The sequence below is a fragment of the Papio anubis genome, chromosome 3 (genome assembly GCF_008728515.1).
Source record: "Papio anubis isolate 15944 chromosome 3, Panubis1.0, whole genome shotgun sequence".
NCBI lineage: Eukaryota > Metazoa > Chordata > Mammalia > Primates > Cercopithecidae > Papio > Papio anubis.
The window spans coordinates 39760705-39787998 of NC_044978.1; the positions used below are offsets into that span (position 1 = coordinate 39760705).

A 27294-nucleotide genomic window follows, 5' to 3' on the forward strand; every position below is an offset into this window, starting at 1 on the left:
CTTGGTGTTTTACTGAGTCAGTTTCATTAATAAATGTGGAATAAGGAATGGATTAAAACATGGATGCTTATATTGTATCATTAGCAAAACTCAAATCATATGATACTAACATATCAGTAACTTCTGTCTAGAAGACTAATAAATCTCCTGGTGTCATATTATGTTCTTTCATAATGATTTTATGTAGCAGGATTTTTATTGCCCTTGTCAGTTTTTTCATTGAGGTCAGGAATTAGGAATCATCCAATTTTATTCTTCCAGGTTTTACCTACATTGCATATAATGGTAAAAACACCCCTTTCTCTTTTTAATATCCTCAAATTTACCAATATATGTTTTCCTGTAACATTCCATTAGTTGGCAATCCCTAAGCAATATAGAAAAGAGTGAGCTGGTTTTTTAGGAGGACCTAGTGGGCATCATTTTCACGTAAGGATTAAATCCACGTTCCTTAATAGGAGCCACCATACCTAGTTTACTGACTTACATTTAAATGTTATATATTAAAATGGAAAATGGATTACAAACTTGATTTTTCAATTACATTTTGATAGAAAAAAGTATCAATTCTTATTAAAACTTTGTAAATAAATACTTCTATAATGAACTCAGTAGAGGCATTTTGTATATATTTAACTATTGTTCTATATTGTTTTAAAGATAAAATAAAATGTGTTCTTAATTTCTATAAACTTATTCACAATGATTTATTAATTTATTGTATATATGAACATTTTCATTAGGACTTTTTTCCCCTCAAGTTCTGATGGATTAGTTGAAACCATTTATATACCATGGATATTTCATTCTAGTTTGTACTAGTAAAGGCAAACAAATTCAGATTTATAAATTGATTCAAAAAAAGCTTTCTCATATTTTATTAGAAAATAAATATGAAACATAATCAGTGTATTCAATTCTAGATAATTAATTCTTAATTTGTTGATCTGGGTTTAAGCAGAATACCATATGAAGTTTTCTGTTTCTGGATGAAAAAAGTCCTGAAATCCTGAATCAGTTCTTTCGCTTAGTCTAACAGGTTCATGGTTGTGACGTCAGTTTAAGCTGAGAAACCTGTGCCCATAAGTCTTTTCCTGCTACTATAAATTGTTAAGAAAAGGCATTGTTCATAAGGCTACCATTCTTTTGATGTTTCTTTCAGAAGATGAAATTTATAACCTGTAACTTGTAGCAGGGCTTTGGGCAGAAACTAGCTGCTGATGATATGATTGATTTGTATAATATATGTTTAGCAAAAATTTGCTGTAATAATCAACAATCTCAGAGTGGAGAGGAATGGAGTCCTCTACTAAGGACATATATATTTTTTTCCATATGGATTTAGTCATTGATCACTTTGAAATAAGAACATATTGACAAGGAGGACATTGACAAGCCTCAAGGTTTTAAAAATTTCATCTCTAATGTCACAACTTGGCAGATAATTTACCTCTGAAACAAAATCTTTGAAAAAATCAATTTGACAGTTATTGTGTTAGTCTTTGAGTATAGACCTAAGTATGTGCATCAGTTATCTATCACCACAATGGCATCACAAAACTTAGTGGCTTAAAACAACAGCTATTATTTCCCATGCAACAATAATGATGATCTGTTCCAGACCCGGGCTTACACCAGTGGGTACAATTTCTCTCTTCCCCATGTGGCTTCTCATCCTTTAGAGACTTGCTGGCTCATTGTCATGTAGATGTAGGGTTCTGAAAGAATGAAACTGTGTAAAGTCTCTTAAAGCACATACTTAGAACTGGCACATTATCACTTCCATTGAATTCTATTGGCCAGACCGATTCACAAGACCAGCTCATAGTCCTAGAGTAAGTGAATAGACTCCACCTCTTGATGAGTAGGGCTGCAGAATCACGTTGCAAAGGTATGGATTTAAGAAGGCTTTAATTGACCATCAATATACCACACTGTGCTTCTAATATGTTTATGTAAATGTAAAAATATATATGTATATGTATATTTTGAGATAGGGTCCCAATCTCTCACCCAGACTGGAGTGCAGTGGTATGATGATGGTTTACTGCAGCCTCGACTTCCTGGGTTTGGGCGATTCTCCCACCTCAGCCTCTCATGGTAGCATGTGCCACCATGCTTGGCTAATTTTTCATAGTTGCTTTTGTAGAGAAAGAGTTTCACCTTATGACACAGGCTGGTCTTGAACTCCTGGATTCAAATGATCCACCTGCCGCAGCCTTGCTAAGTGGTGGGATAACAGGCATGGAGCCACTGCACTCGGCTTTATTAATATTTTATTTGTTATATATTCAACTTAGGCCAAATTTTTCCTTGATTAGTCACCTGTTTTTATATTTTGAAATTTGATAAACAGGACAGTCCTCAATACAGTATTGAATTAGATAAAAATAAGGACCATTGTAACAAGGTCGAGGATCATGGCTCTGGTCAAGAAAAAGACATGACCCTGAAGTGGCAGTAGCCAATACCAAGCTTTATTTGGTCAGCACATGGATAGGCTTGCATGAGAAGTCTCTCCCAGCAAAGGCCTTCCAGAGACTGTGACATGGAGCCCCTACCCAGAAGGAGTAGCGATCTCCTGTGGGAGAGGGAAATCAGAGAGGGGACTTCCATGTCTAGGTGATGACACTCAACCACAGGATGGAGAATCTCTGGGTCATTGAGCTCCAAAGAGCAGCAGTGGCATGAGGTCTTTTATAGCCCCCGGATTTGCCTTATTGATGTCTAACAGATATTGGAAGCGATTTCATGGTGTAGGCAAAGCAAGTAGACTCCAAATGGCTAAAAATATGCTTATTTGGGCCATGTTTAAAACAACTGAATGTCTAAGAATTTTGAATTTGGAGCTGGCAAGCTGTTGAGCCAATGGTCCTAATATGCAGAAGTAAATGTAAGGGCCAATATATAGGAGTCATCTTTGGTTTTAAAAAAATAAAATTGTTATAACATTTGTATAACAACCATGCAAGACGTACCTTGTCATGTGTTGCAGCCCTCCTTTTATAAGTGAAGAAGAACATCTTTGGTATGATCCTGAAGCCATTTGGGGTACCCAAAAGTTAGGTTAAAAAGACATTATTATTACTATTATTATTTTCTTTTAATTTGCAACTTGAGGCCAGTTACTGTGGCTCACGCCTGTAATCCCAACACTTTGAAAGTTGGAGGCAGGGGATCATTTGAGGACAGGAGTTTAAGACCCACCTGGCCAGCATAGCAAAACCCCGTCTCCACTAAAAATACAAAAACTTAGCAGTGTGTGGTGGCACGCTCCTGTAATCCCAGCTACTCAGGAGGCTGAGGCATGAGAATTGCTTGAACCCGGGAGGCGGAGGTTGTGGTGAGACAAGATTGCACTGTTGCACTCCGGCCTGGGTGACAGAGCGAGACTCTGTCTCAAAAAGAGGATAATAATAATAAAATAAAATTTGGAACTTGAATGTGGGGAAAATATTGAAAAAATTGTCAGATGAAGTAAAATATGAACAGAAGTCATAGGTGCCTTTTGAGTAAAAAAGAAATAACAGAGACACAAGTAACAAAGTAACTTTAAATGTTAGGAATACCAAACTTTGCAAAAAAGTCACAAAGAAGAGAAAAAAGATTCATAAGCACGATAAAAGGAATACTTAAGTGATAAAAGGAACTTTTTGATATTTGGGCAAAATCTATTGAAGGCACAGAATGGTCTTCCCTCTGTTAAGAGCAGACTGTGTAATCAAAAATCAGTTTGTCAGTATAACAAAAGTGATATCATATTCTAATTTTACTTTTAAAATATACCACCTATGTAATGTTTTATAGTTAAGGATTCACAAGCATTTCTCTGTTTTATGATTAAGCTCATCAAAATTTACCATTGTCAAAATTTAGTGTATTAGCTTCTTTTCAAACTCATTATTTGTAAATACAATTTGTTTTCCATCAAGACGTCTATAAATTGTTCACTTCTATAAATTGTTCTTGTCTTTTCTTTAACATTCCAGTTATCTAGAGATATAGTATTGATCAAAGTTCATCTGTTTCAGACCTAAGATAAAATTCATTTCTTTTTCAATTGTTATGAGAACCAGACAAATCACATTCGTCATTTTGTAAACATGCTTGCATTTCTTCATATTTTTTACGTAATATAGTTCTGATCACTCATATGAACTACAACTTTTACCCGAAATAACCTTCAGTTCTCTTTCGGTCTCTGTTGTCTGTCTCTGTCTCTCTTTCTTTGTCTCTTTTATCTCTCTGTCTGTCTCTCTCATACACATGTACACACACACACTTTTCAGTAGAGGATTAAAAACTCTGTGCCTTTCAAGGCAACTTAGGAGACCAGAAGACTCTAATGACCTAGAGCTGTCACTTCAATAATACACATTACACATCACCTTACCATCACACATATTCCTTTGTTATTTGCATCTCATTAGAACATGAAACCTTCCCTCACTTTTTGGTTTGGGTATTTAACTATTTCTATAACAGTCCTCTTATTTCCTCTGAGGGAAATGAGAAAAAGATGTCAACTCAGAATTTCTTTGATTTCATAGTAGATCTTGATGATATGGACAAGCAAGAAGTAATCATTACCATTTCACCTGCATTCCACTTGATCTCATACATCAATGCCCATTCCTAAAATGTATAATATTAACCAAGCAAAAATCCTCTTAGAAGGCAGAGCTGCCTCTTTTCTAAGCTATTCAAAATCAGTCTTAATTTAAACAAATAAATACAAAACTTTGTTTCCTATTCTTCAGCTCTTCTGGCAGCTTTGTTTAATAAGATATCTATCCCTCAGTGTACAAAATGATATATATTTGGCTTAGTAATGTATAAACATTTTCAAGGGAGTGAAAAAGAGAGAATGAGAGAATGAATTGGCCACTGATACAAAAGAGCTCCAGTTACATGAATATTGTACGAAGCTAATTTATTTCCTTTTGCAAGAAGGAAAAGGACTTTTTTTTTCATTTACAAACATAGACACAAAGAGAACTAGCAGCCTCAGTTATACATAGTTAGATATAGGTCAAAAATAAATATACAGCACAATTTTTCTGTGCTTCAACAAATCTCACTGGTTCATTGCAGCTACTTGGGAGTAGGAAGGTCAGGAAGTCAAAAAGATCTACAACAAATTCTTCTTATGAAAATTTCTTGATCTGGGGCTGATCTCCATTCTAATGAGTGCAAAATTTTCTCTTGAATGATATTCAAACTAATGTTCAAAAATGGTGTTATGCTAGTGTTCAAATGACATACAATATAGAGAATATCAGGAGGTAGTACAAGCTTCAAGAAAAACTACAGAAAGACAAATACAGAAAGACAGAACTGGGTTTTCCTGCCATCTACCACTGAACAGAGACTTCGTGGCTGGGTCAAGTAATGAAAATCATACTCCACTTTTCAGTTACTGAGAGAATAAAAATAATAGCCATGTACAAAACAGAACAAGACTTAAAAATCAACTTAACATAAAAATTAAATAAAACAGACTAAGAAAATAATGCTAAAACAGAGTGAACGTGAGTCAGAGATTCACTCTGAGAATCAAGAAACTTGAGTCTGGGATTCAGAGATGTAGGTACAGATCATTTTTGGGGCAAGACTCAGCCCTGGTGAATGAATTGACCTGGGCATCTCAGTCAGTGGAACTCCATTTGTGAGAGGGCAGAAATAAAAACATTAAGAAGAAGAAAGCATTTTTATATGCTAAAAGTTGCAAGGGAACTAGACTTTGGACTTTGGAAGACTTCAAAAAACTGGCTATCATATATAAAACATAACAGGTATATACATATAAAGAAAAAGCTGACACAAGGTTACCAAGATTACAGATAATCTGTTAATGGTAGTAAATCTTCAATTTTCTCAAATGTTATTAATCGCTACTAGGGTCACTGTATTAGGGTTCTCTAGAGGGACAGAACAAATGGAACATATATATATTCCATTTATATATATATAAGAATTTTTATATATATAAAATTCATATATATATTTATATATATATATATGAATTTTTTAAGTATTAACTCACATGACCATAAGGAGGTCCCACAATAGGCCGTCTGCAGGCTGAGGAGCAAGGAGAGCCAGTTGGAGTTCCAAGACTAAAGGACTTGGAGTCTAATGTTTCAGGAGGCATCTAGTATGGAAGAAAGACGTAGTCTGGGAGACTAGGCCAGTCTCTCTTTTCACATTTTTCTGCCTGCTTATATTCTAGCTGCACTGGCAGCTGATTAGGTTGTGCCCACCCAGATTAAGGGTGGGTCTGCCTTTCCCAGCCCACTGACTTAAATGTTAATCTCCTTTGGCAACACCCTCACAGACACACTCAGGATCAATACTTTGTTCCTTCAATCCGGTCAAGTTGACACTCATTATTAACCACCAAGTCACCCATAGCAATATTGCAGACTGGTCATTGTTTGCGGTATCACCTTTCCCGTCTGCTGATCCTAAAGGCCGTGATCCTACCACCATAGTACAGAGCCTCCCAATTCAAAGTATTTGAATCAAAGTTATTTTTCTGATGATGTTTCGTTAACAGAATATCAGTGTCAAATAATCAAATAATTTTGAATTACTCTGTAGTTTAAAATAGCTTCTGGGACAAGAAAATTATTTGAACTAATCTGCCCTGTCATATGAAAACATTCTGTTTTGAATACTTGTAGATAGACTGAAAAATTCACTTTTTTTTGGATTTCTTTTCTTCAGAAGGTTAATTTTATCCATGTAATATTGATCTTGGCATATTCAACCTTCTTTGGAGGACCTTATTGACATATTTGAATTCTATGTACATGCATTGAATTCTATGTACAAGTTATAATATATTTCCTATTTCAATGTATTCATCATTGAAAGAATTTAAAACTGTGGAAGTGTTAATTTTTCATATTATCTATAATAAGAAATTGTTTTATTTTTAGGATAAAAGATACTCCAAATAAAACTGATAAACATGACAATAAAGTTAAAAGAATTGGACCACACATAGAAATCTTCCAAGTATTCCGAGAAAGAAAAAAATTCATGATTACCCCAAAATTGATTAGAATGGTCACCATCATGCAGGCGTATGTCAGGGGATGGCTTGAACGCAAAAGATTGCAAAGAGTAATGACCAAGGTAAGCTATACATCAGATATTATAATGTGTTTAAAATTTCTCATTAGATTCAATTAAGTAAAATTTTTCAATATGCCTCTAATATTTCTAAGTAAAATTCTGTGTACATACTTTTTTATTTTTTATTTTTTGAGATGGAGTTTTGCTCTTGTTGCCCAGACTGGAGTGCAATGGCATGATCTTGGCTCACTGCAACCTCTGCCTCCTGGGTTCAGGCGATTCTCCTGCCTCAGTCTCCTGAGTAGCTGGGATTACAGGTGCCTGCTACCACATCCAACTAATTTTTGGTGTACATACTTTAAGAAAATGTGATGAATAATCTGCTATGATGATAGTTTTAGACTGTGCAAAGTTGGAGACTCCAAACAAAATGCCTCATTTATCCTTAACTCAGCAATTCTGGGACCACCTATTCTTAAACAAGGATATTTTGAAATAACTTTGCACTAAAGTTGTTTCTTCCTTGCTATCTGCTCATTTTCTGTTTAGAGCAACTTTCCTTCACTTCCCACACTCCTGGGTACTCTTTCAGTGCATAAATGTTCAATTTCAAAGAATTACACACACATACAAATATCTACCTGGTCAACTTTCATAGATTGCAATTCTGATTTTTAAAATAAATAATGCAGACTCATTTTGGCTGGGCAAATGCAGATGAACCTAAGTGGGTCCATCTTGGAAAACCTTTGAGAGAACCCAAAATGTCCTCACCTTGAGGGCTACAGTTTTACTGCTAATAAGGAATTTGGGAAATCAACTATAAATAAAATATATTAGTAGTGCCCACTCCAATTCCTTGATCTTCTGGGAAAAACCTCTGGAATAGATTTGCAGTGGGCATCCTGAACACATTTCTCTGACAATGTGGTGATACTGTTAGAGTTAATCCATCTGCCTATCTCTGGGTATACATGTTTACATGTACTAACGTGTAAATTAATATGTATGTGAATCACATATGTAGTTATGATTAAACATGATAATACATGTAAAACTCTGGCAAAAGGTAAACACTCCATATACTTAATCCCATAATTTTGTAAGGTAGCTGCTATATCTGTTTTATTGCTGAAGAAACTGAAGCAAATTATTTGCCCAAAGTCAAACAGCTGGTAAGTGAAAGAGCTAGAATTCAAACCCATGTCTGTCTAAGACATTAAAAGATCTATGGTTAAATTAGAATTAAATTTCTCCACAATGGGAAATGAACTGATTTTCTTACTCCACAAAGCTCTTTCTTTCCTATAACTATCTATATTGATAAACTGTTCTACCACTCATTGCTCAAGCCATAAACCTGGATGTCTCTTAGATTCTTTCAACTTTTTCACTCCCATATTCAATTGGTTCCACTTTCATGATGTTTGTTGAACTGCTCTTCTTTGTGCTTCTTGTCAGAACTTCCTTTAATCTACCCTTACATGGAGAATTGCAATAGTTGCCTCATTGATCTCTATGCCTACAGACCTACTTCCGTCAAATCTATTTGCCATGTACCATATTTGAAAAATTCCACTGTTATTACCTTATTTCATTTCTTATAATCTTTTTGAGGGCCTATATTGCTTACAGGATATAGTAGGAACTATAACATAGTACACATGACCTCCCTGTTTTGGCTCTTGTCAAGCTTCATCACATCATACCCCCTGACATATTCTCTGTGTTTTAGCAAACTGCAAATCTTGATTGTTTCTTGTCATCTTATATTTTCATGCTGTTCTCTCCTCTGCCTTCCTTATCTTCTGATAAACTCCAATTCATCTTTCAAGATCTTCCTAAAGTATATTCACTTAGACACCCTCTCTTGTCCATCAAGCAGAGCTGATCTCTCCATTTTTCTGGTCATTATTGTGTCCAGTTCTTTACATTATTATCATCTGTTTACATGTTTGACATGGACAGTATGGTTTATATGACTTATTTGGAAGCACATACTCTTTATTTTTCTATTCACAGCACCACAGACTACCTTGACACATAATATATACTCTATCATTTTAACTGTATGCATGTATAATCTAATATTTTTTCTTGTTTATCTCTCTGTTTGTATACATATATTTTTTAGTTTGGCTAGATAGATTGCAAACTCCATGAAGACAGGTATCTGTCTGTCTTGTTTGTTTCTGTATTCAAATGCCTAGAATGGTGTTTCGTATGTAGTAGGCACTCAACAAATACCTATTGTATTTGATTATATGTAGGCACTCAACAAATACCTATTGAGTGGATGAATTAACATAATTGTAGAAGTTTATCATGGCAGTCTAAGGAGATCTCACACACACACACACACACATCCTTAAAGTTCTGTCTGCACACATTTGATACATGCTATATAATTTAATTATAGCATTTCCTAATATCAGAAAGAATTGTAGAATCATTCATAACCTCTGGGACAAAAATGAATCTAAAAAATTGAGAGAGGAAGAATGGGCCAAAGATGAGGGTGAAAAGGAGTGATTTAATTGATAAGGAAAATGCTGAGTTTCTATACGGAGATAGGATTTGAGATAAAAAGAATGGGAAGTACTTTTAAAGGATCAGAGCCAATATAAAGTAGATTGTTTACTTTTATTTGGTTATAAAATTTGTTATGATCAATGATTTTCTTTTTTATTCCATCATTGGCATGGTGCTTTGTCTGTTGGATGATTACTTTGCTGATGTGGTTAAAGTTGTTTTGCCTAGTGTCAAAATCCTAGTGTGACACCCTGTAATGCAGTTAATAGTAAGTTTCCTGGACTGTGCCTATGTGAAGGGTTGCTGTTGGGGGAATTCTTCATAACTTTCTGATCTAGAGGGTGCACAGCAAATCACTGAATAATTGTCAGCACTGTGGCAGTTCCTCTACTGGGAGACTTCCATAGTCATATTGCTTTACTGCCACTTCAGAGTTTGTTGCTGTGGACAGTGTCTGCTAGAAGTTTAAGATTACTCAAGAGACCGTACGATTTCCATTCCCTATGAAAAATTTAGTTTGGAATTCTTTGGAAATAATGAAGCAGCATCAAATTGTCTTACCAGTCATACATCAAAAGACCACAGAGATTGCTATATTTTAATATGAATATTTTTTCCACAATTAAAAATGTCATTTCCCTTTAAAAATTTTTGTGCTGTTTGTTTGCATGTGTTTTGGTATAAGTAATAATGATATTACAGAATCATAAAGACACAAAACAGGGTTCATTCCTTGATGTAACGCTTCTAGGATCTTACTTAATTTCAATATTTTTCTCTAAATATTTATAATTTTAAAGTTTTAATCCTAAATTAAATATATTTGATTGCTATTGACTAAAAATGTTGAAATTCCAGGACATTGGAATGGTTGATAGCTACAATAATAAAAAGTGTTTGAAATTGGCTTTTAATAAATATTTGTTGAATCAGTAAATTTGGAACAGCCCTGGAGAATCTGAGTTTCATTATTGCCTTAACAACGTCTTATACATAACTCAATGGTCTTCAATATTTTGGAGGTTATAGAATTCTTTGAAAATTTGATAAAGTAGGAATTTGCTATCATTGTCTCAAAAGAACAAAACAGAAATAATAACAAAATTTGAACCTATTCGTGAACCCTATAGGACAGGGCACCTTGTATAGCAACAGTCCCCAACCTTTTTGGCACCAGGGACCAGTTTCGTGGAAGACAATTTTTTCCATGGACGAGAGCAGGGGCAGGGATGTTTTCAGGATGAAACTGTTGTGCTTCAGATCATCAGGCATTAGATTCTCATTAAGAGCACACAACCTGGATCCCTTGCATGTGCAGTTCACAATAGGGTTCTTGATCCTATGAGCATCTAATGCTGCCACTGACCTGATAGAAGGAGCTCAGGCAGTAATGCTCGCTCACCCACCATTCACCTCCTGCTGTGCAGCCTGGTTCCCAACAGGCCACAGAGCAGTTGGTTGGGGACTCCTGTTGTATAGAACAGTTTTATTACATAACATGTGTGCTAACACTCACAAGTACCTGTAGGCCTATGTTCATTTATTCAATAACATATGTATTTTTTAATTTGATAATAGTCACTATATACTGGGTCCAATTTCCTGCCTGGTGTGTGAAGAGCATACATAGTCTAGTGAGTAATGCAGATAACTGAAAGAAGTCTTAGGTATCATCATAGCATTTAGAAAGGCCATTTAACCCCAAGTGTGTTTGATGCGCAATTGGATAAGACCAATAAACTGAGATCTGGACGGTGAGGGGTATCTTTATTTTGTCAGGTGTACTGGGAGGCTGAGAGGCACAGGAAAGACCATATCAATGAGCTTAGGTGAACTATTTACATTTAAGGGGCTGGGGCATAGTTGGGAGGACAATGGCAGTAAAGGAAGTTGAAGGTAGGAATCAGATTAATAACGTTCTTAGAAACCTTAGTAAGGAGTTTATACTTGGTGTCTGAGAATGGATGCCTTTAAAATAGATCAGTGACACAAATATATTTGTATTTTTGAAAAATTACTGACTTTGGACAATGGATTGGGAGGAGAGGGTGACAAAATGGAAGGAGAACAACTAGTATGCTTTTTCAGTAATCTACTGCATGGTGGTGATGGGGAAATGGACAGTTGATAGGACTCTTGGGTTTGGTTGTATTTGGAGATAAGGAAGAGGGTGGAGTCAAGAATGATTCCCAGGTTCTTGTCTTGAGCAATCTGGTGTATGGTTGAGAAATGCAGAATCTAAGGCGAGGGGCAGGCAGGAGGGAGCAGTAGAAAGGAATGAAGGTAGAGTCCAATTTTCAACACTGGGCTTAAAGCTTCTGTGGGAAATCCTTGAGATGTCTGGGAAGCAGTTGAGTATATGGGTCCAAAATTCAGAAGGGAGATTGGGCCATATAGAAAGACTTGGGATTCATCAGTAGTTCTTAAATTCTTTCACTGAGAAAGAATGTAAAACCCTCTCATCTATAAAAGTACCTCACTTTGGTAATGAATCTCATCATATTTCTAAGAAAGCTCTTCCCCCAGGTGTTGCTCCTTTACTTCATTCAGGTCTCTGCTCATTGTCACATTACGAAAAGCTGTCCCATACTAACCTGTACAAAATAACTCTCTAATCACTCCCTGTCTCTTTTAAAGCACTTTATTGTTCTTCGTGGCACTTACTACCACCTAACCTATATTCGTTTATTAGATTATTGCTCCTTTCACTAAAATGTAACCCTCTGAAAACAGAAATTTTATCTTTCCTGTCTTCACAAGGTCTTGTACCTTCTTGGCCCACACTAGGAGCCTAATACACGTTTTTAATAAATTATTTTCAAGAGAGTGAAGGATACATAACAGCATTTTGGGGCCAGGAGGATTTGAAATTTGAGGAACCTCTTCTAAATATGTTGATGCAGCTCCCTGACCAAGGATGCCGTCCTTGAAACCTGCTGCCACCCATAGATTTGAGAATCATCATTACTGATACTAATTGGAGGCGTGAGAGTCCATGTCATTGTCTAGGGAGACTATATAAAGAGAGAATCCTACAAAGAAAGATTGAGAGAAACTGGTTGGCGTTCAAAGGGAAGCAGAAGATGAGTATTCCACAAACATGAAAGTAGTAACCAGAGAGGTAAGAAGAAAACCAGAAGATGCTACATCAAGGCACTTGAAAGGCAGTAGAAGGAAGAGGGTTAGGTCCACAGTCTCCAATGCTGCTAGACAGAATTTTCTGGCTCTAGTAACAGTAAGTTCATGCAGTGAAAACATCTGCAGTAGATAAATTGAGGCACTATGAGGTTTAGAGAAGGATAGTTTAAGATAAAAAATATTTATGTATGCTTAAATGCTCATTGGAAGAAGCCAGTAAGAGGGAAAGGTTGTCAATACAAGAAAGATGAAGATAATCTGTATTATAAGGCCTTTAAGGAGATTGGAGGGGGTGGATTTCCAAGATACTTGACAAGATTAGCGTTAAGTGAGAGGAAACATATTTCTCCATTGTTGCAGGAGAAGAAGATGTGTAGATGCAGTTAAGTATTTAGACTTGCTGGTGGGAAGTTGAGGTTGCAATAAACTAATTGTTTTTTCTTCCTTTGTGAAGTAAGGAATTGGGCCATTTGGTGAGAGTAAGCATTTAGATGGGTTTGAATGTTTGAGGAGATTGAGGTACTACAGAAAATGGCAAAGAGATGCCTTAAAAAGCATGCATGAAATTCCAGGCCACTTTGAGAACCTCACTGAAGTTGGTGATCAAGAATTGGAGTGGTATCATTTCTCCAGGTTGTATAATTTTCTTTAGTAATTATGAAAAACGAGGCATGGAGATGTAACATAATTACCCAAAGTTGGACATCTTGCAAGTGACATAGATGAGAATGAATTTTGAGAATCAAACATAAGTCTGTCTAGCTCCAGAGCACTGTAAAACATGAGACCATTCTGGTACCAGAATTGTCCAATCATTGCAAATGGTGGAGTCTTTTCTCAGGTCAGGAAACTCCAATGTTTGGAGTTTCCTGCCAAAAGCCAAGGCTAGATAATACTCCCACCTGGTGCTAATAGAGCTAATTCAGGTGAGCTCACACCAGAAACATGAAGATAAGAACCACGGCCTGTAGAGAGGTACCCTTTCTATGGCAATTAGGAGCTGCTATTTAACGTTTTTCAGAGTACACTGTGGGGGAAACAATATATTTTTATTTATATTTAATGATAAAGTTGACCAAGAATGTTTATTTAACAGTTTCTGTACTGAGCAATTAGACATAGAGTGATTGAGGCATATGCTTCAGATAGTAGTAAAAATAATCTCTTTGACTCAGATCAAAGTGAGTACAGCAAGCAACATGGACACAGAGGAGAGGCCTGAAAAAGTGCAAGAGGAACCAAACCTAGGAGAGACACATGTCCACTAGCTATGCATGGAATAAGGTCTTCACTAGTTTCTTAGTGGATGGGGAAGTGAATATAAGATTCACACTTAGTGGTATTTGTGGCTTGCATATTTGTAAGTGTGTGTTTATGCGTATGAGATTGAGATAACGATTTAGAATGTTCAATTATTATTTCACTGTGTATAGGTTTAGTAATTTAAAAAATTTTCCGTTTTGTTTTTATAAGACTTTTGAATAAAGACTTTTTTGATATTTTCATACCTAAATGCTTAGATAAGGTTAGACTTCAATAAATGTGGTCAAGATATCTTCTTATAGGTTTATAGCATTTTTTTTCAAAGTTAAAAAGTCAAACTGGCAAAATATTTGCTGAAATATGACACAAAGTTTAAAAAACCTAACATATAAAGATCTCTTCCAAACTGATAAGAAACACACTAACGGAAATTAAGTCATACTAAGTGTCATATGATGGCGGAATTCTCCAAAAGTTGAATAAATTACTTAAGAAAAAAAAGACATGACCATATCAAGCAAAAGCAAATTGAAATAAATACTGGAAAATTTTATTAAATGTTGATAGGTATAATACATTTGTCCATTAAGATAATAGAAATTTGAATATTATAATCAGTAATTTGCAATAACTATATTGCAATATTGCTGTTGTAAGTAGAAATTTGTATTTTTTTCTGATAAATTCTACCTTGAGAAATATTTAGACTTATAGTGAAAGATTTACATACTGAAATGTAGTAGCACAATAGCTGAAGCATATTTCCATGCAAAAGGCTGGTAGGGACACTCCCTGTAATAAAAACCACATGGATGGACCATTGTAATTTTCTCTGGCTCAACTTCCTAACCATGAAACGCCCTAGGTGACCTTCCAAATGCCTGAGATCTGAAAAGGGCTCCCTTACAAGATAGGTTGTGTTGCCCAAAAGAGTTATTACATTCAGAGGAAAAGGTACTCAAATTGAAGTAGGTGGTTGCCCAGTGCCCTTCCTTTTCTCAGAGACATCATCTGTCCAAGTAGCACATTCCAAGCGGGAACTTTCCTCTTCATGTTTTAAAGATACAATCAAAACACTGCTTGATTCTTAATTATAAGCAAAAGAAATCCAGTTACAGATTTAAGCAGAAAGATGTTGAGGAGGATATTGTACACAGGTGTAGAGAACTAAGTTCAGAAACATAAAGGAATAGTAAAGGCTGAGTAGCTCCCAGTAATCCAGCCAAATCCTATACAGAAAGAGTCTGATGCAGACACTGAATCCTGGGTGTTCCTGACTTCACAAATGCTGCCCTTGAAAAATGTATATTTGTGCTACAGTTACTCTATCACACAAATAGATTTCCCACTGTTTCACTGTTAAAAGGATTATTTGTTTCCATTCAAAGTTTGGGATTGGTGGAGTTAATGGTGAAGTTCACGTGTCTACATCTAGCAACAGAAGAGGTATGAGTCATAAGCATCTGACTTTTGGCTTCAAATTGTGGGAAGTGGGTTCTGCCTCCCACTAAGATTCATATGTAGGGAATGTGCCAAAAGTGCAACCAATTTATTATCTTTTTAAAAGACAAAAGCCTATTGAACAAAAGGCAGATTAAAAACACACATTGAAAAATGCTATTAAATGTTGAAGACATTAGCAAACATCCAGAATCTGCTATTAGATGGAAGGAGAAAGGAGAAGAGGAAGGTAGTAAAATTATGCTAATTTATTTTTCATTCAAGTAAACAAAAAATATTATTTCACATAAACAGAAAATAACATGACAGAAACAAGAAAAATAATGTGTAATATGGGCCGGGCACAGTGGCTCACGCCTGTAATCCCAGCACTTTGGGCAGATAACAAGGTCAGGAAGTCGAGACCATCCTGGCTAACATGGTGAAACCCCGTCTCTACTAAAAATATAAAAAATTAGCTGGGCATGGTGGCGGGCGCCAGTAGTCCCAGCTACTTGGGAGGCTGAGGCAGGAGAATGGTGTGAACCTGGGAGGCAGAGCTTGCAGTGAGCTGAGATCCCGCCACTGCATTCCAGCCTGGGCAACAGAGTGAGACTCCGTCTCAAAACAATACATAGATAAATACATAAATTAATTAATGTGTCATATGAAATACGCTAGGAAACAAACAAACAAAAAAATCCTATAGAATGGGTGAAAACACGGCCAGGTGCGGTGGCTCATGCCTGTAATCCCAGCACTTTGGGAGGCCAAGGTGGGCGGATCAGGAGATCGAGACCATCCTGGCTAACATGGTAAAACCCCATCCCTACTAAAATACAAAAATTAGCCGGGCATGATGGCGAGTGCCTGTTGTTCCACCTACTCAGGAGGCTGAGGCATGATAATCGCTTGAACCCGTGAGGCAGAGGTTGCAGTGAGCTGAGATCACACCACTGCATCCACTGCACTCCAGCCTGGTAACAGAGCGAGACTCCGTCTCAAAAAAAAAAAAAAAAAAAAAAAAGGAATGGATGAAAACACTAAATTAAAAGGAATGTAGAGATGTAGAGTATAGTTAAGTGGGCTCTCAAATGTCTCTATGCTGGTTTCAAAACCAATTATACAACTTACTGGCTATGAGGCCTTGGGAAAATTATTTAAAGATTTTCTGCTTCAGTTTTTTCATTTATAATATGGTATGCAAAACACAGAAAAGGAAAGCCTACTCAGTGGAAAATGTGTAAATGTAAACACATTCCTAAACAAACAAGAAATAATGAAAATTTTAAAAATTAAGCCTTTAAGAAGTCAAGAACAGGAAAATAAATCTAAATATTATTTAGAAGTAAATTAATAAAGATATATAGAGACATTAATAAGCCAGAAAATGTAAAATGTAAAAAAAGTTGACTTGTTAACTAAAAGGGAATTGCTCTTTAGAAAAGAGAAAACAAATACAAAATAGGTAAATATTTAAAACTTTAATAAAAAAACTTCTGGTGGAATGTTGAAAATGCATACACAGAAGAATGTAGTCACAGGTAAACTAATAAAGCAAAATGTGCATATATGCTGAAAAGGGTTAATTTCTTGAATATTCAGAGACTTTTAGAAATCAGCAACAACAACAACAAAACCTTAAAAAGCCCAGGGAAAAATAGGTAAAGGACATGAATGTACAATTTCCAAAGGAAATAAAAGAGGAAGATTTGAGCAACCAGGGTGGACTGCTTAGACAAGAATCATCCATTACAGAATAATACTTTAATAAGACTACATCTTTTCTGGCAGAGTAGGCTACATATTATAGAAATCCGGACACAAGTGTAGGAAGTGTCTGTGAAAGAAGCAAATATTGGAAGCTCTATTCTATGGGAAGTATGAATATATAATAACAAAGCAATTCATAATGGAAATCTCTGAACTACAGGGAGATTGTGTTACTCTACAATGCATATATTTAACCAACCTGGGCAACCAACAATAAATACACCCATAATCTAAGAAACTAGGTGAAATAGACTAAATGAAAGAGGCAAGTCATATTAAATATAAATACTAGAAATATATAAGGAGCTTTTTTGTCTTTGTAGGCTTTATATCATGGACCGGATATGAAAGCAGCTATTAACATGTATGGCAGACTAATCCACCGTGTTAGATATCGACGTGGTCTTTGGAGGACAAGACAAATTGTCAACTTATCAGAGCTAGAGGAATGGATGGACCGAAAAAAATGTAAGTGATGCAGACACTTCTGGTTTGAATTTAAGTTTGGAGTTAATTTAACCATGGAAATTTTAAATATAATTACCTGTAGAAAGCAAAGGTAGATTATATTTTATATTGCTGTAAGCAATTTGCATTTTAAGTTAGCATGTTGTATATTTGAATTAATTTATTTGGATCCTCTGCAAGTAACAGAAAACTCATTCTAGCTAACCAAAGCAAAAAGGAAATTTAATGGGAGAATATTGCAAAGATAGTTAAAGAGTTGGATTTCAGACTGAATATTAAACACAACTGCTTCAGAGATCTAGGGAGGAGGAAATAAGGGACAATCTCAATTTGCCTCTGGGGGATAGATAAACCCTTACCACTTAAAGACTCTTTGTTGCTATGCTTTAAATTCATATTCCAGGGAGATAGCAACTGATACGTATAGCTTGAGTCACAAATCCAACACTTTACAATGGGAGGGTAGGGAATCTTGCTTGAGAGTTGCACCGAAACTCTTCATTGGAGGAGGGATAGCTGCACAAAGGAAAATTAAGTATTTATACCAGAATAGTAGTTAATGGACACTGAGCATACTAAACAACATATTGCTTATTAGTGTTAGAATTCTATTCATAGAACAAATTCTCTAATTTATATCTTAATTTTCAGAGATTCCAATTTATATTTATATTTAATGAATTCAGTATTGCTTAGGATTAGGATAGATTATTAGAGCCAGTTTCTTGACTAAAAAAAAGATACAAGTAAATTATATTTAATTGCAATCATTGTCTTGCTGCTTTATAAGGTAAAAATGTGAAAATGTTGGTAGTCTCAGCTAGTCATACAGTATTTATTTTACATTTAAGACTAAGTTCCATGAAGAAAGGGATTATGTCTGTTATATTTATCAGTAAATACTATCTAGCAAATGCCTGGTTTATAAGAAGGACTCAAAAATATTTGTTAAAATGATAGTTTTCATTAAGTTATGATAAAATTATGTGCTAAAAGCTATTTACAGTTAACCAGAACTCTTTGAGTTAGAATAGTTTCTTTTCTGTGGCTAGAGGTAAAGGGAGGAAGTCAGAGAAGAGTAGAAAGAGAAAAGAGAAAGAGAGATTGTTCTGTATAAGTCAGAGGTTGCTAGATTAATTCACCCAGTCCAGCCCAACAACCTGGTTTCTAGAGAAAAGAGCAGAAAGGAGCAAAGTGTTGGAGAGATGGGAAGACAGGAAGAAGAAAGAATGAGAAAGTGCAAGAGAGAGAGAGGCAGAAAAAGAGAAGATCCTTCTCCCATTAGGAAGCTACTTGGACTCCTTTTACTTATAGAACCGAGAGAGAGTCAGATTTTAAGACTTTTGCCCATAAACTCTCCATACCACTAGTACAAAATTCAGGAAGATCTTAGTACTCTTTAATGAATAGTAGTTTATATTATATAATCTAATATGAATGTACTGATTTTATAATACCACAATATATACTAAAACCTTACAGTTATTACACTGGCCAAATTTTCTTTTCCATCCACTTTAATTTTTAGCTACTGACTTCCAAATCACATATCCTTTCCAAAATGCTCCTACTATTTTACTCAATTAGTCTTCTCTACATACCCCAAACTATCACTAAATTGATTTTTTTCACATTATGGAATGTTGCTTATTTTTCATATCTTTACTTTCTTTCTATGATTTCTCTTTCTCAATTTGTAACTGCAGATTTCAATATTTTTGCATCCTGAAATATCCCCTCAGTTTGAAAAAAATTAATGTGATTTCTGTTTTCCATCCTGGACTCTGGTGCTTTCTAGCTGAGTTTTTTGAGTAAAAGTCTTATAGATAGTGAGAGATAAGCCAGGTGGACTATGGGAGGAGGAAGGTTCTAAGGAGAGGCAGCAGCAAGCACAAAGGCCTTAATTTGGAGGCTGCTAGTCTTGGAAGAAGCCAGGAGACTAGTATTACTGGAATGAAGTTTGTGACTGGAGAGCAGAGCAAGATGGAATTGGAAAGGTAGTCGGGAGCACAGGTTTTGTCAAGCTTTATAGACCATTGTATTTTACCTTGAGAGAACTAGGAAGCCATTGGAGGATTGGGAACAGAGGACTATGAAGCAACTTGTGTTGCAGACATCACTCTGGTAATTTTGTTGAGAATAGGCTAACATGTGGCAAAAACAGAATAAAAGAGTCCAGTTAGGACAGATGGTGGTCTGTCCAACATGGGAACTGAACAGTAGAACAGAATTTGGTAAATGAATAATTTAAAGAATTACCAACCAGAGCATTCATTTACATTGAGGGGTAAAGTAACTCAATAGAGACAGAATTTGCAAGTTCTAATTCGTCTTCATGTTACTTAGAAAATTCTTCATCTTTTCCATGTGTTGATGGCTAATTGGGTGATATTTGGCAGATACCTATACAACTTTTTAAGCATCTTTCAATTATCAGAAAATTTCATTAATTTTTGTGATTTAAATTTTGTATTTACCCTAGGTATATCATCCTTGAATACTAATTCTCCTTTCATGTTGCTGAAAGTTTGCTCATAGGGCATAATATACAGGTTAAGGGCACTGTTATCAATTATACAGTTTCAAAGCCATAATATTAATAGGTATGTCAATATTATCTTGTGAGAAACATATAAAATGATTAATTCAAGGAGAAACTAATAAAGGGCTATATACTTTTACAAGGAGAAATACATTTACTTAATCACAAAAGTAAAAGGTGATATTCTTTTTGTTTTAGTTTAGAATCAGATGCTGAGACAGTAATTCAAGTACAATTAATTTGCTTGGGAGTTAATACTAGGCAATACTGTTAATGGAATGGAGAAAGGAGACAGAAGGGAGAGGGGTCAAAAAAGAGTGCAATATCAAGCAAATTACCACGTGGACAACTGGAGCTTAATCCCTCTAGGGAACTCAGAAAAAACAGTGTAAACAACTTGAGTGCTGGGTCTTTCTCAGCCAACTCCTGAGTCTGGTTGAGGCCCACTGCTTGGTGCATAGATGGGTTGTGTGAAGGCCTGTAGCCAGAGGGAGCCCTTAGGCAATGGAATGCAGATGCTGGCAACTGAACATCAAGTTAGCATGCACAGAATTAAGGGACAAGGAGATATGGATGGGACACTGAAAGAAACTGCTCTAGTTTGCTTATTTCAAAAGAGACAAATAGTCATACATACACTAAATATAAATTTTCATTTATTGTACTGCTGTGTTTTAGGATCTCAAATAGCTATTCATATTTAGACAATCACTAAATATGTCTTGAATCTGTTGATGTCTCATAGCTATCTCCCTCAACTAAATGAATGAATGAATGAATGAATGAATGAATAGAAAAACTGAAATCCATGTGGTTGAGTGCCAGGATGATATAACTTCTGTTAGAAACCACCTTGGTGCCCTTTGCCATTGGCAGTCGGAGCTAAACCTGTATTTGAGCAGTTGCTGACATCCTGTAAATGTTCTTATACAATCAGCTTCATCGGGTTAAATGTAGCATATTTCAAAGTAGAAACTCAATGTCACTTTTTTGAAAAAAGAAAAAAATTACTTACGGAAAACTACACTTATAAAATGTATGCATCAATTGTCTTGCTCGTTATCTAACTCCTTTCTAAAGTCAAGTATGGGAGATAAGTGACAGGTGGCCCAACTGAGTGGTTTTCTGTGGTAGTCTTGAGCCAGGAGTGACAAAGTACCTTAAATGTGAAAGTAGAAATACATGAAGTTAGTGAGCAAAAAGTAGATATTGCTCCCAATTAGGGGCCAACTTTAGAAACAGAATAAGCCATCCAAAGTGGAATTACCAATTTAAGTAGTTAGAATGTGAGTAAAAGCCAAAAAGAGATGAAAAAAGTAGAGCAGTTAATAAACAATGAAGAGTGAAGTGGATCAGTAGGTGTCAGGTCCTCAGAAGTCCTGATATAAAAGCTATGTCTTATGACATGGTTGAGTTGACATTATAGGATTTATCGTCAACTGTCATGAAGCCAGTATAGAAGGTGCCAGTATTCATCTTTGGGAATCAAGTAAAAATTTCACTACTGTGGAATGTGAGGAGAGAGAAACGTGCCCACTTCCTTCTAACCTTTGCCAGAAGGTCGACATAGTGCTAGACTAATCATGGAGACTTATTGGTAGACAGGAAAGTAAAGCTAGAGTTAAAGTTTTTTACTTGATATATTGTTTAAAAAATATTTTCTTTTACATTTTTGTCCTTTTAGTCTATGAAATAATGTTTGCTAAGAGAGAATATTGGCCAAAAATGGAAAGAAGTGAGCTCCCCAATTTCTTCAGTGACTGTGGACATTTCCCAACTCAGAAACAAATTGATGATACTTGGGACCTGGTCCATCAAGGTGAGTAGTTTCTCATTTCTTTTTCTTATTTTTCTCCTTTTCCTTTCAACTTTCTTCTTTTCTCTTTCCCAACTTTCCTCAGTTGTTCTCTTCCTTTCTTCATTCCTTCCCTTACTTTTACTAAACTTTTTTTATAAGTCCTTTCCCTCAAATTTATTTGTATCTGATCTTAATATTTGTGAAGGAAAATATTTGAAAAGTAGGTTAAAAGAAGTTAATACAATACAGGTTTTTTGGAGGAAGATGGAAGAATGGTTTTCATTTTTATAGTTTTTAGGTGTTTTTTGATATAAAATAAGTTACATCAAGTTGAGTATATTTTAAACCATCGTGTTTTAAATACTGATGCTAGGAGGCTTTCTCCTGGATAGTTAGATTTGGTACTGGAGAACACGGTCAAGTTAAAATGTGTAAACATTGTAAGCTATTTCAATATAATATAGTTTCACAGAAAATCATTTCTTTTCTGAATAATAAGTGAAAAATATTGTTTATGGGAATATTTAATAATTTAAATGGAGCAAGATTTCTCTCTTCACTAAAGACTAATAAGAGGATGTAAATTGTCACAAAAGCATGAAAAAAATCTCAATGAATTTTCCTTTAATTTCTTAAGATTTTTCTCAGCTTTTCTTTCTTTTTTTCCCCAGCTTTATCGAAGTATAATTGACAAATTAAAATGGTTTATATTAAAGATGTAATGTGATGATTTCAGATACATATGCATTGTGTAATGACTACCACAATCAAATTAATCAACATATCCATCACCATCCATAGGCACTGTGTGTGTGTGTGTGTGAGTGTGAGTGTGTGGTAAGGACATGTAAGAAGTATTCTCCTAGCCAATTTCAGGTAATTAATACAGTATTAACTACAGTCACCATGCTGTACATTAGATCCCCAGAACTTATTTGTCTTTCAGACTGAAAGACAAAAATTTGTATGTTTTGACCAACCTCTCCTTAATTCCCTCCAACCCTCAGCCCTGGCAACTGCCATCCAACTCTATGCTTTTATATCAACTTTTATAGATTTCACATATAAGTAAGACTACACAGTGTTTGTGTTTCCATATCTGGCTTATTTAACTCAACATAATGTCTTCCAAGTTCATCTTTATTGTGACAAATGACAAAATTTCCTTATTTTTAAAGGTTGAATAACATTCCATTGTGTATAATACCACTTTTTTAATCCATTCATTTGTTGACAGGCACTTATAGTGCTTTCTTATCTTGGCTATTGTGAATAATGCTGCAATGGAGGTACAGATATCTCTAACAAACTGATTTCATTTCTTTGGATATATACCCAGTAGTAGGATTGTTGGATCTCATGGTAGTTCTATTTTTAATTGTTTAAGGAAATTCCATACTATTTTACATAGTGGGTATACCAATCTACATTCTACCAATAGTGTACAAAGGTTCCCTTTTCTCTGCATTTTTGCCAATACTTGCTATCTCTTGTCTTTTTAATAATAGCTATCATACTAGGTGTGAGGTAATATCTCACTGTTGTTTTGACTTGCATTTCCCTGATGATCATATACCTGTTGTCCATTTGCATATCTTCTTTGGAAAAATGCTTATTCAGGTTTGTTGGCCATTTTTGAATTAAATTATTTGGGGGTTTTTACTATTAAGTTGTATGTTTATCATTTATTTTGGATATAAATCCTTTATCAGACATATGGGTTGCAAATATTTTCTCGCATTCTACAGATTTTCTTTTCATTTTGTTGATTGTGTTTCCTCTGCTGTGCATAAGCATTTTAGTTTGATGTAGTCCCACTTGTTTTCTAAAAATTATTCTTATTTTTTATGATAGAGACTGGGATCTAAGTTGCTTAGGCTAGTTTTGGACTCCTGGGCTCAAGTGATCCTCCTGCCTCAACCTCCCGAGTGGGTGGGACTACAGGCACATGCCACTGTGCCCAACTGTTTTTTGTTTGTTTGTTTTTACTTCTGTCATGTGTGCTTTTGGGGTCATATTAAAAACTAAAACCATAGCCAAGATTGCAATCACAGTGCTTTTCCCCTGTTTTCTTCTAGAAGTTTTGTGGCTTCAGACCTTACATTTAAGTCTTTAATCCATGTCAAGTTAATTTTTAAATATGGTGTTAAATAAACATCTGATTTTATTCTTTTGCATGTGGTTATCAAGTTTGCCCAACACCATTTATTGTAAAAACTATCCTTTCCCTATTGTGTATTCTTAGCACCCTTGTCAAAAATTAGTTGCATATAAATGCATGGGTTTTTCTCTGGGCTCTCTATTCTATTCCATTGGTCTATTTGTCTGTTTTTATGCCTGTACCATACTGTTTTGAATACTATAGCTTTTAAATATAGGTTGAAATCAGGAAATGTGATGCCACTAGCTTTGTTCTTCTTTCTCAAGATTTATTTAGCTATTCAGGAACTTTTATAGTTTCATGTAATTTAGGTTTGGTTTTTATGAAATGCCATTGGAATTTTGATAGGGATTGCATTGAATCAATAGATAATTTTGAGTAGTATAGGCATATTAACAATGTAAAGTCTAATTCATGAACACAATATATCTTTTCAATTATTTGTGTCTTCAGTTTATTTAATCAGTGTCTTATGGTTTTCAGTGTACAGATCTTTTACCTCTTGGGTTAAATTTATTCCTAAATATTGTATTTTCTTTGATGCGATTGCAAAGGGAGTTGTTTTCTTAATTTCTTTTTCAGATAATTTTTTGTTAATGTAGAGAAATGCAACTGATTTTTGTTTGTTAGCTTTTCTTTCTATTTATATACTCATGCTCTGGCTTTCTACTGTGTTTAGAGATAATGTCACCACAATGTAATTGAGAAGAGATGGTAAGGAAGTGAAACAAACATTTCAAGACTTTTTTTTTTTTAATCTAAAGAAAGGGCTCACATACTAGTACGAAGGTGTGAGTAAATCAGAATGTAAAGATGGATGCTTCATTATATGTTTGGAGTTCTCTTCTTTCATTCTTAGTGCAAATTTACACCATTCTTTACCTATGGACTTTCTTTTGCCACTGCTGTATCCTAATATATGGAACAACTTTTTAGACTTTGATAAATATTTGTTCACCTATTTGTAGACGCATCTACATCACTTTGTGCTTCAGTTTAGGTTAAGTGACTTTTTCTTAATGATAAAAGTATTTAATTTTTATTATAGAAAATTTGTAAAATATAAAAGTATATAAAATTTTGAAGATATAGCAATTGTTAACATTAACTATCTCTCTAAGTTTTTCTGTCAATATGATATTATTTTATGAAAATCCAGATTTTCCATATATAGTTTGAACATATTGTTTTTGTTTAACAATACTCATCAGTTTCAAAACTACAAATAATTTTTACAGTGTTATTTTTGACAGAGTAGTAATCTGCCATATGGATGTTCTATAATGTATTTATTGGTATACATTTAAGTTGTTTTCATTTTTCTTATAATAATAAAATAAAAAAATTAAATGCAGCAAAATATAACTAATCAAGTAGTTAAAAAATATATGACTAGTGTTAGTAATTTAAAATATGTATTTTTTTTCAAATTAACAGCTTCATAGGGATATTTTTCTCTACTCAGTATTTTAGAATATATCATAATGGCTTAGATTTAGAGCATGGCTCTGGGGTTAACTTGCCTGGGCTTAATTCCCTATACTACCACTTTCTAGCTGTCTTTGGACAAGTTATATATTCTTCCTATACCCCACTTTTTTCAGCTGTAATAAGAAGATAATATCTAAGTCACTGGACTGTTGTGAGGCTTAAATGAAATAATTATGTAAAATATGTGGTCCATTGTAAGTGTGCAATAAAAGTTTGTTATTATTCGTAAGTAATTCTCACATATTCTTAATTATGAAAATAAACATTTATAATTATCTTTATTTTGAAAATGTTTAAAAATTAAACAAAATTGTATAATGACTCATTTTAACAGAGATTTTATATTGAATGCCATCAATTGGTTTCTACCCATATCATCTCTTTTGATTATCATAATGATCTACATGCTAGAGGAGGTGATATGCTTGTTTATACATATTTTATGGATGGGAGAACTGAGGCTTAGAAAGAGACTTTTCTAAGCTCATTGATGGAGCTGGAACTTTAATATTGCTCTCTTCGAGTTAAAGTGAATGCTTTTTCCATTCTACTCTGTGCAGACATTTTAAAAATCAATGTTATAAAAACATAATTAGATAGATGATTAAAACATTCTTGATAGCAAGAGCTGCCTTTTATTCATGTTTCACAGACTAGCTTAATGCCTTGCAATATGTTAGATTTTTCTGTAAATGATTGTGTCTGTTAAGATTCTTATTTAAACTAAAATTTTCAAAAGAAAAGTTAATTTAAAAGCATATTTTTATTATAATGCAGAAGATTGGAAACTTCCCTTTACAGAAAGGGGCCACTCCAATGTAATTTTAAATGTGTCTAATTATATTGGTCCATCCAGCTACAACACTTTTTGATGCATAATAAGATTTAATTTAAAATGGAGGAGATATTCTAAAATACGAAAAGACAACAGAAAATTGATGTAAGAAGGAGCTAAATTAATGGATTCCTATTTGCTTCTGGTATATATTCTATTCTTAAAAGAATTTTATTTTATGCATTTTAGATTGTCATCTTCATTCATACTGACTTCTTTGATTGTGTATAATAGCTCCAGATGTGCAACCTACGCATTTTTTCATCTAGTATAATATTTCACCTGAACGCATATGTAGCTAATTCAATTGATTAACTACTTTAGTGTACAACACCAAGTGGGTCACATTTCTGAAACTGTCTTCAGGTATTTTTAGCTTTTTTTTTCATTCTTTATTCTTATCACTATGGTAACAAAAAAATTTGTGACTGAGGACATGATTTTTGTCTAAAAATCTTACTTTGGGAGAATGAAGCAACTTCCGGCTACATGTGTAGGCAGATCTTAAAAGCTGCAGAATATGCAAACATGAAAACCATTACTTGATATTCATTTAAATTCCAATAAATGAAACTAATAATATGAGAATAGCATATCACAAAGTAAAGAAAATAATGAATTGTGGGCATATATATATTATCTACTTATACTTCTGTCCAGTCCTTAGAAATGTGGACTTTGAAGGTTTTCCCCTATTTTTCCAACATGTAAATAGAACTTTTAGTTCATTTTCTGCAATTAAGATAATCAAAAAACTCAACAACAATGAT

The 27294-nt window shown here is 34.5% G+C and overlaps 1 protein-coding gene across 3 annotated transcripts in view; it reads left to right on the forward strand.

Annotated features, from left to right (window-relative positions):
- The window catches only part of IQCM (IQ motif containing M), a 478893-nt gene that overhangs the window by 246915 nt on the left and 204684 nt on the right, over positions 1-27294 (forward strand). For all 3 annotated transcript variants that reach the window (XM_031664245.1, XM_031664246.1, XM_021938849.2), the window contains 3 exons: positions 6945-7143; positions 17553-17697; positions 21924-22058. In XM_031664245.1, coding sequence (XP_031520105.1) covers positions 6945-7143; positions 17553-17697; positions 21924-22058 — 479 coding nt within the window. The remainder of the gene's footprint in view (positions 1-6944; positions 7144-17552; positions 17698-21923; positions 22059-27294) is intronic.